The following is a 12,608-nucleotide window of genomic DNA, read 5'->3' as shown; positions in this document are numbered from 1 at the left end:
CTGTGCATTCCAAAAGAAGGTCTCTTGCAAAGAATGCTCTGGCTCTTGACCAGCTCTTGGGAGATAATCTGTAAGCCCTTGGAGTATCCTGCCTGATCAGAGTGTCTTTATTTACTGTGGCCTTGACCCACACTGGATGGTTACATGCTAACAGTGTGATTTGTGGTGTGAGCCTGGGATGAGAGATACTAGTTTAACCTCTGCCCGGGCTAGAGACTGAATAAGGTGAACCACACAGGTGCCCCATGCCTATCTGACTGACCCCCCCAAAACAACTCTGGACACTGAGGCTTGGGTGAACTTCCCTGGTTGACAGTATTTCATACATATTTTTGCACATCATTGTTGGGGGAATAAAGCCCTGGCTGTACAACTCCATTGGGAGAGTACAACTGAAAAGTTGTGCCTGGTCTCTCCTGAGTTTTTCTCTATGTACTTTTTATTTTTGCTGATTTTAATCTGTATCCTTTCACTGTAATAAACCATAGCCACAACACTTTTTCTGAGTTCTCTGAGTCCTAGAAAAATCACTGAATGAGGATGGTCACAGGAGCTTGCCACACTGGTAAATCCTAGATCGCATTCTCTTAGCTGCCAAAGGGATGTGAAGAAGTGAATATCTGGCTTTTGTGGCTTTTCCAGTTGGAACTGTTAAGTAAGAGTATATAAGACCTTACTTAAATGTTAAACGTTGAAATGTATCTAGCCCCAAGGGTTTTCAGTAAGGATCTGTAGAGCTGTATAAAGAACTCCTAAAAGTCAGTAAGACAGACAACAAAAATGAAAAACAGGTAAAAGACACAAGTATATTACAAAATAAATCTAATATGTTCATTAATGTATAAAAATGTGTTCTACCACATTGTTTATCAGAAATATAAATTAAAACCATAAGGAAACACCAATAAATACACATAAGATTGGCAAAAAAGAAAAAAAAGGAAAAGTGGAGTATGTCAGTCTTACTCCTAGGCTTCTGGTGTCATGGAAATAAAGACAAACATCAATTATTAAAATATAAAAATAAATGTACAAGTATTTTTATTGCAACGTTGTTGTATGTGCCATGCTCCCCAGAAAAATCCTGAAACTAAAATGGATGTCCATCCATGGGGGAGTGGTTGAATACATTGTGGTACATTCTTACCATGGAATATTATGCAGCCATTTAAAAGAACGAATCAGAGGTAGACTGTTGTCAAATAAGATGAATCAGACCCATAAAAGCTCATGTAATCCTAAATTTGTAAAAGTAAAAAACTTTTTGAGTATGGAAGGATATCGAATGGTGTTAAAAACGTGTTTGGCAGGTGAAGGTAGAATTGAAAGAAAGTGGAAAGCAGTAAAAAAAAGAGTGGAATTTAAAGTCTGGCATATATAATACATCATTTATGTAACAATATATATGTGCATAAAATATGAAAAGGTAGCACCAAATCTTAGCAATTATTCAAGGTGGTGAGATCTAGAATGATGTTTATTTAATTTCTAAAATATTTAAGCAATGTTTGAATGTGTAGTGATGAATATGCAATATTTGCATAATGAGAAAAAATAAGTAAATTGATCACAGGAAAAATTGCCTCTCAGGTTTCTTGCTTTAGCAATGGGATGGAGAGTGTGATTCATTCATTTAACAAATATTTATCGAGGATATAAAAATGTGCCAGGCATGGTTCTAGGCGCTGGGGAAACTGAATAAAACAAAAATCCATCTCCCTAAGAGGCTTATATTCAAAATGGGAGAGAAAGGCATAACTAGAGAAGAAACAATATGTTGGTGGGAAGGAGGAGGTGTATGAAGGAATGGGTTTGGGACCTGTTAATTTAGAGAATACTGAGAGATATGCATTTGGAGAAGTGAGGTAGGTAGTTAATATGGATCTAGAATTTATAGGCCAAGTCATGACGGAAGATACAGATATGGAAACAGATAGCATAGAAAATGGTGTTTCCGACCTCCTTTCCTGAGTCTGATCACGTCCCACTGCAGACACTTTACAGAGGAAGTGCTGAGGAAAAACAGGCAGCTGACAGAGGAGGTTGCTATGCAACAGATGAGGAAAGTCATCCAGCCAGGCAGAATTGATGTTGGCCCTTGGGGACCAAATGCTGCAGTCCTTCCTAGCTTTAGCTTCCTTTCATGTGCAGGCTTCTGGCATGAGTTGATGCCAGAACAAACGTGAACTGTACAAAGATCTGTCTTGAATTTTGGAAAAGTACCAGTTTAATTTGAGTCACCTCACATCTGTATTTAATTTTCTGCCTTTTTGCGTTTCTCCAGTCATCCTGGAAGCATAGCAGCATGTGTGTCTTGGGTAGGACCCACCTGCTTTGCATTCCACTTTGCACATTTTGAAACCAGGCTCAGAGAATTGAGTGACGTGAGCGAGCTCACACAGCTCAAGACAGACAGGCTGGGCAGTCCGTCCCTGGAATTCTGAAGCCCAACCCAGTTTCTCTCCATAAGACCACAGCTACCCCAGGCGCTGGCCCTGAAAGGAACCAGGGCTTGCCATGGATCAGAAAACACAGGTCTGATTGTCCTGGCTGCTCCAGTGGGCACCAGGAAGGCCTCAGGGACAATGTGATTGTGTCTCAGATAAAGAGGCCTGATGTTCTGAGCACAGAGTGGACCCCAAGGAGCAATTCCCACACCTGGATGGACCCACATAGGGCAGGGGGGAGGGTGGGGGCCTCTGCTTGTGTCCTGAATGCAGAGCATGAGCTTGGGCCTCCTAGAACACAAACTGCTTGTTTGGGACAAATGGGGTGCGGTGGTCTGTTGCTCAAATGGAGGAGGGAGGGGTACCCTCAGTCCCCAGGCCAGCACGAGCAGAACATGGGCTTTGGAGTCAGGAAGACCCAGGCCCAAATTTTTTTTCCTGGCTCTGTGACATTGTCTAGTTCATTCAATGTATCTGTGCCTCAGCCTCCTGATCTGTAAAATAGGGGTGCTGACATCCACCTCCCAGGGCTGCTGTGACAGGAAGACAAGCCCCAGCACAAATCCTGCTGTGATATACAAGCTGTGCCCTTCCCTCCTTTCCTCCCCCAACACACACAAAATGAGTCCATCACCGGAGCTGCAGAAAGAACAGGGAAGAAACTAACGTTCTTTCTGCCTCTGGGAGCTTGTGGGGGCGAGCAGGGGGTGCGGGAGAAATCATGGAGTCACGTGGCAGCCACAGACTTACTACTACTACTCTGTTACCTCCAATAGGGTATTCTCTCAGGCCATTCCATTTCCTCAGCAGAGGTCTAACACTTGTTGCAGTTAGAGACCCCACACCGAGACCTAAGCGTGCTGGGCAAGGGGGTGGAGATGCAAGCCGACCTGACAGGAGGGGCCTTGAGCAGGGGAGGGACCGAATAGAGACGCATTGCGGAAAAGGTAGGGGGCCCGTGTGGGGGGCAAGGGGTGGGACCAAGAGGCACAGCGCATCTGTCGGGGGAGGGGGCGTAGAGGAAGGGGAGGTGCTGTTGTATAGTGTCGGCCTGGTTGGTGGTGGGGTGGTGTGTTGGCAGAGGGGGCGGGGCCGCCTTCCAGCGCACATGCGCGTCGTGGTCTCCAGGACGAAGCTTTTGTTGGGAAAGCAGGCGGGACTGACTGTGGCCCTTCGGTGTTTGCGCATGCGCCTAACGTCCTGAGGCGGTGGGTGGTATATTAGGCGAAGAGGCGGGGTCGCCCAAGCTGCCGCGCTGGCATTTTCTCCTGGACGGGGAGAGAGTGCGGCTGCTGAGAGCCGAGCCCAGCTATCCTGAACCTCTGAGTCGTGAAGAAGGGAGGCAGCGAGGGGGTTGGGGCTGGGGCCTGAGGCAAGGTGAGAATTAGCCCCCAGACAGGGCATCTGCCCCCTGGTGCGGGCCCCCATTTTTTTATCCCGATTCCTTCACCCTAGATTCTGAATCCCCTTCCATCCCCCGAACCCCAATTCACATGCCCCTCCCGATCCTTCCTGATTCAAAACCCCTGTCCTATCCCTCCCAGATTTGAAACCCTCAGATTCCTTGACCTCGATCTGTACTGTTAGATCATTCCTCCGGACTCAAAACCTCCATGCAACTTCCCAAATGCGAATCCCAACCCAACCGCCCCCCCCCGAATTCAAAACTCATCTGCTTCCCGAACCCCGATTTGAAGCTTTGCCCTGTCAGTAGCTTCTCGGGGTTTAAAACCTCCATCTGGACGCCCATTCACTTTTCCCGCTCCGATCCATTCCTCCTCACATTCACCTTATCCGCCCGCACAATCAGACCACAGTCACCCCCCTCCCAATTAGGTCCTTCGTATTTGCCCTCTGTAGTGTAACGCCCTGCCCCTCTCCCACAGCCCCCAGGCTCCGCTCTTGCCAGAGGGACAGGAGCCATGGCTCAGAAAATGGACTGTGGTGCGGGCCTCCTCGGCTTCCAGGTGAGATCTCCGCTCCCCACCCCACCATTTCCCCGGCCGACAGTCACCCCTCCCCGCGGGCCTCTTTGGTCTCGCAAACGCCGGGATCCGGTTTGGCCCTCTTTAGTGACTAGACTCCGTGGTCTTTTCGAATTCCCATCGTTTATCGAAGGGGGGAGGGGCGTCTCTTTTCAGCCATCAGTCCCTGCTCAGAGAGAGGGGAGACCCTGTTAGTAGTTAGGGCAATCTGCCCAGAGAATGCGGGGTGGGTAAGGAACCATTTTTTTTTTTTTCCACAGTCCTGACGCTTGTTGAGCAGTCTGTCACCCCCTCCCCCAGCCTCCTGCCTCCACCCTCCCTCCCTCTGCATTCCCCACTCTGTGCGACCCCCCTTATTCTCAACCCCGCGATCCGCCTCCCCTCCTGAGCTGCTACTGCACGCCTCTTTACAGCGTCCCCTGCTCCCGTTCCTGCCCACTCTCCGCACACAGCCCCACCCCTCATTTTGCCCCTGCTCTACTCCACCCCTGCCACATGTTTTGCACCTGCCCCGCCCCCCTTAGCCCCTCGCGGTCCCCCTAGATCTCTGCCTCGGCCCTCCTGTTTTTGCACCCACCGCCCGCCTGCTGCTCCCCTGCTGCGCTGACACCCGGGCTCCCTATTCCCACCCCACCTCCTGTCTCAGAGGCCCAGATATTTAATTTCTTCCCCCCTGTGTTTGCAGGCTGAGGCCTCCGTAGAAGACAGCGCCTTGCTTATGCAGACCTTGATGGAGGCCATCCAGATCTCAGAGGCTCCACCTACTAACCAGGCCACCGCAGCTGCTAGTCCCCAGAGTTCACAGCCCCCAACTGCCAATGAGATGGCTGACATTCAGGTTTCAGCAGCCGCAGCTAGGCCTAAGTCAGCCTTTAACGTCCAGAATGCCACCACAAAAGGCCCAAATGGTGTCTATGATTTCTCTCAGGCTCATAATGCTAAGGAGGTGCCCAACACGCAGCCCAAGGCAGCCTTTAAGTCCCAAAATGCCACCCCAAAGGGCCCAAATGCTGCCTATGATTTTTCCCAGGCAGCAACCACTGGTGAGTTAGCTGCTAACAAGTCTGAGATGGCCTTTAAGGCCCAGAATGCCACTACTAAAGTGGGCCCAACCGCCACCTACAATTTCTCTCAGTCTCTCAATGCCAATGACATGGCCAACAACAGGCCTAAGACCCCCTTCAAGGCTTGGAATGATACCACTAAGGCCCCAACAGCTGATACCCAGACCCAGAATGTAAATCAGACCAAAATGGCCACTTCCCACGCTGACATAGAGACCGACCCAGTTATCTCTGAACCTGACGGTGCGACTGCACAGACATCAGCAGATGGTTCCCAGGCTCAGAATCTGGAGTCCCGGACAATAATTCGGGGCAAGAGGACCCGCAAGGTGAGATCCCTGCTGGCTTCACTTTGCTTTGGGGCTCTCTCCTTTCTTCTCTGAGGGTATTCATTTGTTCTGAACAAAACAATGTATGTAACTGTATTCAGCTAGGCTGTAGGGCATTTGAAGAGAATGTTTATTCCTGTCCTTCAGGTGTTCACAAACTGATCAGAGATAATATATGGACACAAATAATATATACAACCTGTATGTAATTCAGTTTACATTTTGTTAGTATCCACCATGTGTTAAGCCTTGAGCTAAGCACATTCACACAGGTTGTCTCATTAAATCTTAAAGGCACCTCCTACCAGCTCGGGATCATAGTCCCAATTTTACAGAGAAGGAAACTTAAGTGCCAAGAGGTGAAGTGACTTGAGTGATTTGTTCAGGGTGGTACAGGCAGAGCCAGTGGTGGACATAGGAAGAGGAGAAGCCTCAGGCCCCATCTTTGGGTTGCTCCTGGCCTGGTTCAGAGATGAAACTCCTGCCTGGAAGACAGTGAAAGACAAGCCCAGGACTCAGGGTGACCAATGGCTAGTGGGTCAGGCTGTCACTACAGGTGAGGGTTTAGAGGGCTTTCCTGGAATAGATAAGGTGAGGACAGAGAACCCACTGGTGATTCTGAACTTTTCTTCTCTCTGATGGTGCAGATTAATAACTTGAATGTTGAAGAGAACAGCAGTGGGGATCAGAGGTGGGCTCCACTGGCTGCAGGGACCTGGAGGTCTGCACCAGTTCCAGTGACCACTCAGAACCCACCTGGCGCACCCCCCAATGTGCTCTGGCAGACCCCATTGGCTTGGCAGAACCCCTCAGGCTGGCAAAACCAGACAGCCAGGCAGACCCCACCAGCACGTCAGAGCCCCCCAGCTAGGCAGACCCCACCAGCCTGGCAGAACCCAGTTGCTTGGCAGAACCCAGTCATTTGGCCAAACCCAGTCATCTGGCAGAACCCGGTGATCTGGCCAAACCCCATTGTCTGGCCCGGCCCTGTTGTCTGGCCGAATCCACTGGCCTGGCAGAGTCCACCTGGATGGCAGACCCCACCTGGATGGCAGACCCCACCGGGCTGGCAGGGCCCTCCAGACTGGCAAGGTCCTCCTGACTGGCCGCTACCACCTGACTGGCCACTGCCACCCGATTGGCCGCTTCCCACTGACTGGCCGCTACCACCTGACTGGATCCCTGCTGACTGGCCAATTCCACCTGACTGGCAGAACCTGCGCCCCTCACCTAACCTGCGCCCTTCCCCCAACTCGCGTGCCTCACAGAACCCGGGTGCTGCACAACCCCGAGATGTGGCCCTTCTTCAGGAAAGAGTAAGAGCTGTAACTCCCCAGTCACTTCTCCCCTTTCTTGCTCTTTTCTTTGTCATCCTCTCGTCTATAATTCAACCAGTTTTTTTGTAAGGACCTTATAAGTTTAATGATTTCCTTTTTCCCTCCCAGGCAAATAAGTTGGTCAAGTACTTGATGCTTAAGGACTACACAAAGGTGCCCATCAAGCGCTCGGGTAGGCATCCAGTGTCCCCTCCCTGAGCTCTGCCCTTCCTTCACCCCATGCTCTATGGGCATTCTTCTGCTTGTATGACCCTTCCCCTTCTATCCCCTCCTTTCCGTGGTTGGCTCTTTCCACCCTTGAGGACCTTGACTGTGCTACCCCTAGCAGGGTTGGCAAAGGGACTGCTGCTCTGTAGCCCCCACTCAGCTCAGATGGCTCCCTCTTCTCTCCTACAGAAATGCTGAGAGATATCATCCGTGAATACACTGATGTTTATCCAGAAATCATTGAACGTGCATGCTTTGTCCTAGAGAAGGTGAGGAGGCAGCCCTGGGGGACAAGAATAATGGGGAAAGCCTTGATTTCGAAGATTCATGGGGTTCCTACTGGGAGTTTAGGGCAAGTCTCAGGGAGGTGAGTGTTGGCCTGTGGGTGGTTATGCTAGATGTTGTAATTTCATAGTCTGTTTTCTTGCCCCCGTAGAAATTTGGGATTCAGCTGAAAGAAATTGACAAGGAAGAGCACCTGTATATTCTCATCAGTACCCCTGAGTCCCTGGCTGGCATACTGGGAACGTAAGATGGGAAAGGAGGTGGAACATGGCCTTTCTCAGTGGTGATTTTTTTCCGGGAGTTTCACGTAGGTCAGGGTCCAGGGTTAAGGGTCACATAGCAGATCATGGGCAGAGCTGGGGTATAATTCTCCCCTACCTGAGGGTTATTGGGGAGGGTAGGTTATTGGGTAGGTTATTGGGATGGGCAAGCTGGTTGGGGTCTCTCATGCAAATGGCTGCTGAAAATATATTCTTTCTGTATTCCTGTAGGACCAAAGACACACCCAAGCTCGGTCTCCTCTTGGTGATTCTGGGTGTCATCTTCATGAATGGCAACCGTGCCAGTGAGGGTGAGTGGCTGGACCTGCAGCTGGGGGTTGGCCACAGCCTGATTTCCATGCTCATTTTCCGTCCCTTGTCTCCCCTTGCCTCCCATTGCAGCTGTCCTCTGGGAGGCACTACGCAAGATGGGACTGCGTCCTGGGTATGATTGGGCTCTCTCATCTCTTGTCTGTTTGTACCATCCTTTAGCAACAGAGGATGGTCCCAGGATTGCATTAACCTGGGGGTCTGGGGGGATTGGTTTGGGGATATTCAGAGCCCAAGGATGTGACCTGGGTGGATGGGGAAACAGTTCTGACCTCTCTGCCTGTTTTCTCATCTCTGACCTCTGTTCTGGAAAGCTCTTTGGGCACGGTCATAGCCTCTGATTATAGGTTTCCTTTTTTTACCTTCAGGGTGAGACATCCCCTACTTGGAGATCTAAGGAAACTTCTCACCTACGAGTTTGTAAAGCAGAAGTAAGTCATGCCCAAGGGGCTTTTCCTACTCCTTATGATTCTGCCTCTGTTCTGGTCAGCCTTAGAAAGCCCTTCCTGGCCGGATATAGTGGCTCGTGCCTGTAATCCCAGCACTTTGGGAGGCTTAGGTGGGCAGATTGTTTGAGCCCAGGAGTTCAAGACCAGCCTGGGCAACATAACGCAACCCCATCTCTACAAAAAATACAAAAATTAGCCAGGCGTGGTGACATGCACCTGTAGTCCCAGATACTTGGGAAGCTGAAGTGGGGGAGAATCATCTGAGCCCAGGAGGTTGATGCTGCATTGAGCCGTGATTGTGCCACTGCACGCCAACCTGGGCAACAGAGTGAGACCCTGTCTCAAGAAAAAGAAAGCCCTTCTCAAGCTCATTTCTTACACTATACCTGTGCATATGTGTTTCTGTGTGTACAGAAACACATATGTCCTCAGAAGTATTTATTGCATATACTCTTCATGGTTGAATTCTTTTTTTTTTTTTTGAGACTGAGTCTCGCTCTATCGCCCAGGCTGGCATGCAGTAGTGCAATCTCAGCTCTCTTGAACCTCCACCTCCCAGGTTCAAGCGATTCTGGAGGCTCAGGCCCCCAAGTAGCTGGGGCCACAGCCCTGTGCCACAATACTCGGCTGTTTTTATATTTTTAGCAGAGACGAGGTTTCACCATGTTGGCCAGGCTGGTCTCAAACTCCTGACCTCAAGTGATCTACCCACCTCGGCCTCCCAAAGTGCTGGGATTACAGGCATGAGCCACCACACCTGGCCAGAATTTTTCTAATTTTTCTATATTTCTAAATAGTTATCTTGCAAGTGAAGCCCATCCACCATCCTCAAAGTAGGCATTCCCAAGGCTGGGCCAGGCTGATGCCTTTGCACTGCATTGTAATCATTTCAGTGGACCTCTGTGGCTCACTGACAAGATTACAAGAATCTGGAGCTAATGCTGAGGCAGAAGTTGTGAAATGAAATGTCCTTTCTGTGACCCTACACAAGCCTCGCCTGCAGCTCTAAGTGAGTGCTTAGTGTACTAGTGCAGGAATTCAAGGCTTGATGATTAAGGGGTAAATATCCTGATGGTGTTCAGGAATGAGCCTGAGGGGCAGTTGCTATCTGAAATCTGATGTTAAAAAATGTAGGATTATTTTTCATTAGTGGACTACCATTCTGTCTGTGTAGGTAGACACAAAGGCTGTTTTGCTCTTTCAGATACCTAGACTACAGACGAGTGCCCAACAGCAACCCTCCTGAGTATGAGTTCCTCTGGGGCCTCCGATCCTACCATGAGACTAGCAAGATGAAAGTGCTGAGATTCATTGCAGAGGTAACGGAGGAACTGTTCCCACATTGATAGGTCAAGGGATGAAGTATCACCGGCTGGGGAAGGCCCAGGGCAGGGATGAGATCCTAGGTATGGCACGTGGTAGGTGCCACATTGCTGGTGATATTTGTTGTTGCTGTTACGTAAACTTAACATGTATTAAGGTGCTAAAATATGTTAATATATTAGCTAATACAGTTATGAGTTTGGGGTTTTTTTTCCTAGGTTTTAAAGTATTTCTACTTTTTTCCCAACTTTACTAAAGTACATTGACAAAAATGGTATATATTTATGGTGTACAATGTGATTTTTAAGTATTTTGTTTTTTCATTCATTTATTTTTATTTTTCCCCAAGATGGAGTTTTGCTGTGTTGCCCAGCCTAGAGTGCAGTGGTGCGATCTTGGCTCACTGCAACCTCTGCCTCCCAGGTTTGAGTGATTCTTGTGCCTCAGCCTCCCAAGTATCTGGGATTACAGGTGCATGCCACCACCATGCCCAGCTAATTTAAATTTTTTTTTTAGTAGAGACAGGGTTTTGCCATGTTGGCCAGGCTGCTCTCGAACTCCTGACCTCAAGTGATCTGCCTGCCTCAGCCTCCTGAAGTGTTGGGATTACAGGCGTGAGCCACTGCACCCAGCCCATTCATTTTTTAATTGACTAATCAAAAGTATATATATTTATAGGGTACAGTATGATGTTTTCATAATACATGTACATTGTGGAATGATTACATCAAGCTAGTTAACTCTCCATTGCCTCATATACTTGACTTTTTTTGTGATGAGAACATGTAAGATGTACTTTCTTAGCAATTTTAAATGTACAACACATTATTATTAACTATAGTCATCATGCTATACAGTAAATCTCCAGAACATATTCTTCCTATCTAACTGAAACTTTGTACCTTTTAACCAATATCTCCCCATCCTTCCTGACCCAAGGCCCTGAAAACTACCATTCTACTCTCTGCTTCTATGAGTTAGCCCTTTCTGGATTCCATGTATAAGTGAGATCATCCAGTATTTGTCTTTCTGTGACTGGCTTATTCCACTTAGTATAATGTCATCCAGCATCATCCATGTTATTGCTAATGGCAGGATTTCCTTCTTTTTAAAGGCTGAATAAGTGTTCCATTGTGCGTGTGTATCACATTTCCTTTACCCATTGATGGACACGTAGGTTGGTTCTATATCTTGGCTATTACAAATAGATTTTGTTTTGTTTTCTATTCCTCATCTCAGGTTCAGAAAAGAGACCCTCGTGACTGGACTGCACAGTTCATGGAGGCTGCAGATGAGGCCTTAGATGCTCTGGATGCTGCTGCAGCTGAGGCCGAAGCCCGGGCTGAAGCAAGAACCCGCATGGGAATTGGAGATGAGGCTGTGTCTGGGCCCTGGAGCTGGGATGACATTGAGTTTGAGCTGCTGACCTGGGATGAGGAAGGAGATTTTGGAGATCCCTGGTCCAGAATTCCATTTACCTTCTGGGCCAGATACCACCAGAATGCCCGCTCCAGATTTCCTCAGACCTTTGCCGGTCCCATTATTGGTCCTGGTGGTACAGCCAGTGCCAACTTTGCTGCCAACTTTGGTGCCATTGGTTTCTTCTGGGTTGAGTGAGATGCTGGGTAGGTACATCACTTTGGATTGGGCAGTTAGGGTCTCTGGGGGACAGGGGTCCATGGGATTGTATTTATGTGCATGAGCTAGGAGTCTTAGGAAACTCATTGTGGGGAGATGAGGAAAGTATGGGGCAGCACTCTTTGGTATGTATATTTCTTATTATTTGATATATATCATTGATTTTTTTTTTTACTTTTTCTTTCTTATGTTCACAGATTCACAGATATTGCTATCAATCGCAATAGTGTTTCCCCTGAGTGAGGCTGAATCCTTGGATTCCTTCTAAACACAGCTATCTAGAGAGCCACATCCTATTGACTGAAAGTGGCATGCAAGATAAATTTATTTGCTGTTCCTTGTCTATTGCTTTTTTTCCCCTTGTGTGCTGTCAAGTTTTGGTATCAGAAATAAACATTGAAATTGCAAAGTGAATTACATGTGCCCGCTGCTTCTTTTTTTCCCTACATTTGGGGAGCGAGCAACATGTAGGAGAGACAGGACCTCAGCTCTAGTTTGAAGGGTAGATCAGCTTTCAGCAGGTGGAAATGTGGATAGATCCAGCTAATGGATTGGGATACAAAGGCAGGATTAATGAACACAACGAGACCCAAGAACTAGTATAGTTTATTCAGTAAATGACTTCCGTGACTCTCATGTGATAGATATGCTGCTAGGTGTCCTGGAGTGCATTGCGAGAAGTATAATAGTGAGAGAGGGTATAGGTGCTCAGACAGTTGCATTTAAGAACACAGAGGAGACAGAACTCCAGGTGATGATAAGGTCCAGAGAGTAGGTAGTTGAAGGGGACAGAAGGTGACTATTCTGGAGATAAGGGGTACCTGGCCTGTGATTCCAGGGTGGTGTTTATACAACCCATGTGGGAAGTGAAATAACTCCAGGAGAGTGGCAGGAGTAGGAATAGGGAACACCATGAGTTAGATGCCAGTCTCCTCTGTGAGAAGGAAGATACAC

General features: G+C 48.3%; 1 protein-coding gene across 3 annotated transcripts in view; it reads left to right on the top strand.

Moving 5' to 3' along the window:
• Nucleotides 1–12,068, top strand: part of MAGED1 (MAGE family member D1) — a 104,446-nt gene extending 92,378 nt beyond the window's left edge. The window contains exons 1-13 of one of the 3 annotated variants that reach the window (XM_012441495.3): nucleotides 3,247–3,394; nucleotides 4,334–4,414; nucleotides 5,118–5,825; nucleotides 6,473–7,141; nucleotides 7,271–7,334; nucleotides 7,559–7,638; nucleotides 7,806–7,897; nucleotides 8,146–8,225; nucleotides 8,317–8,359; nucleotides 8,613–8,675; nucleotides 9,898–10,012; nucleotides 11,256–11,641; nucleotides 11,852–12,068. In XM_012441495.3, coding sequence (XP_012296918.1) covers nucleotides 4,370–4,414; nucleotides 5,118–5,825; nucleotides 6,473–7,141; nucleotides 7,271–7,334; nucleotides 7,559–7,638; nucleotides 7,806–7,897; nucleotides 8,146–8,225; nucleotides 8,317–8,359; nucleotides 8,613–8,675; nucleotides 9,898–10,012; nucleotides 11,256–11,633 — 2,337 coding nt within the window. In that variant the 5' untranslated portion in view covers nucleotides 3,247–3,394; nucleotides 4,334–4,369 and the 3' untranslated portion in view covers nucleotides 11,634–11,641; nucleotides 11,852–12,068. Of the gene's footprint in view, nucleotides 1–3,246; nucleotides 3,395–3,661; nucleotides 3,825–4,333; nucleotides 4,415–5,117; nucleotides 5,826–6,472; nucleotides 7,142–7,270; nucleotides 7,335–7,558; nucleotides 7,639–7,805; nucleotides 7,898–8,145; nucleotides 8,226–8,316; nucleotides 8,360–8,612; nucleotides 8,676–9,897; nucleotides 10,013–11,255; nucleotides 11,642–11,851 lie in introns of those variants that run through there. The other 2 variants (XM_012441493.2, XM_012441494.2) reach the window with 2 other exon arrangements.
• The last annotated feature ends 540 nt before the right edge of the window (nucleotides 12,069–12,608 follow it).

Source organism: Aotus nancymaae, unplaced genomic scaffold (genome assembly GCF_030222135.1).
Source record: "Aotus nancymaae isolate 86718 unplaced genomic scaffold, 86718_ANA_hifiasm-v0.15.2.pri h1tg000058l, whole genome shotgun sequence".
In the NCBI taxonomy this organism is placed as follows: Eukaryota; Metazoa; Chordata; class Mammalia; order Primates; family Aotidae; genus Aotus; species Aotus nancymaae.
Note: the sequence above shows the minus strand (reverse complement) of the source record. Positions and strands in the feature narration are given on the sequence as shown.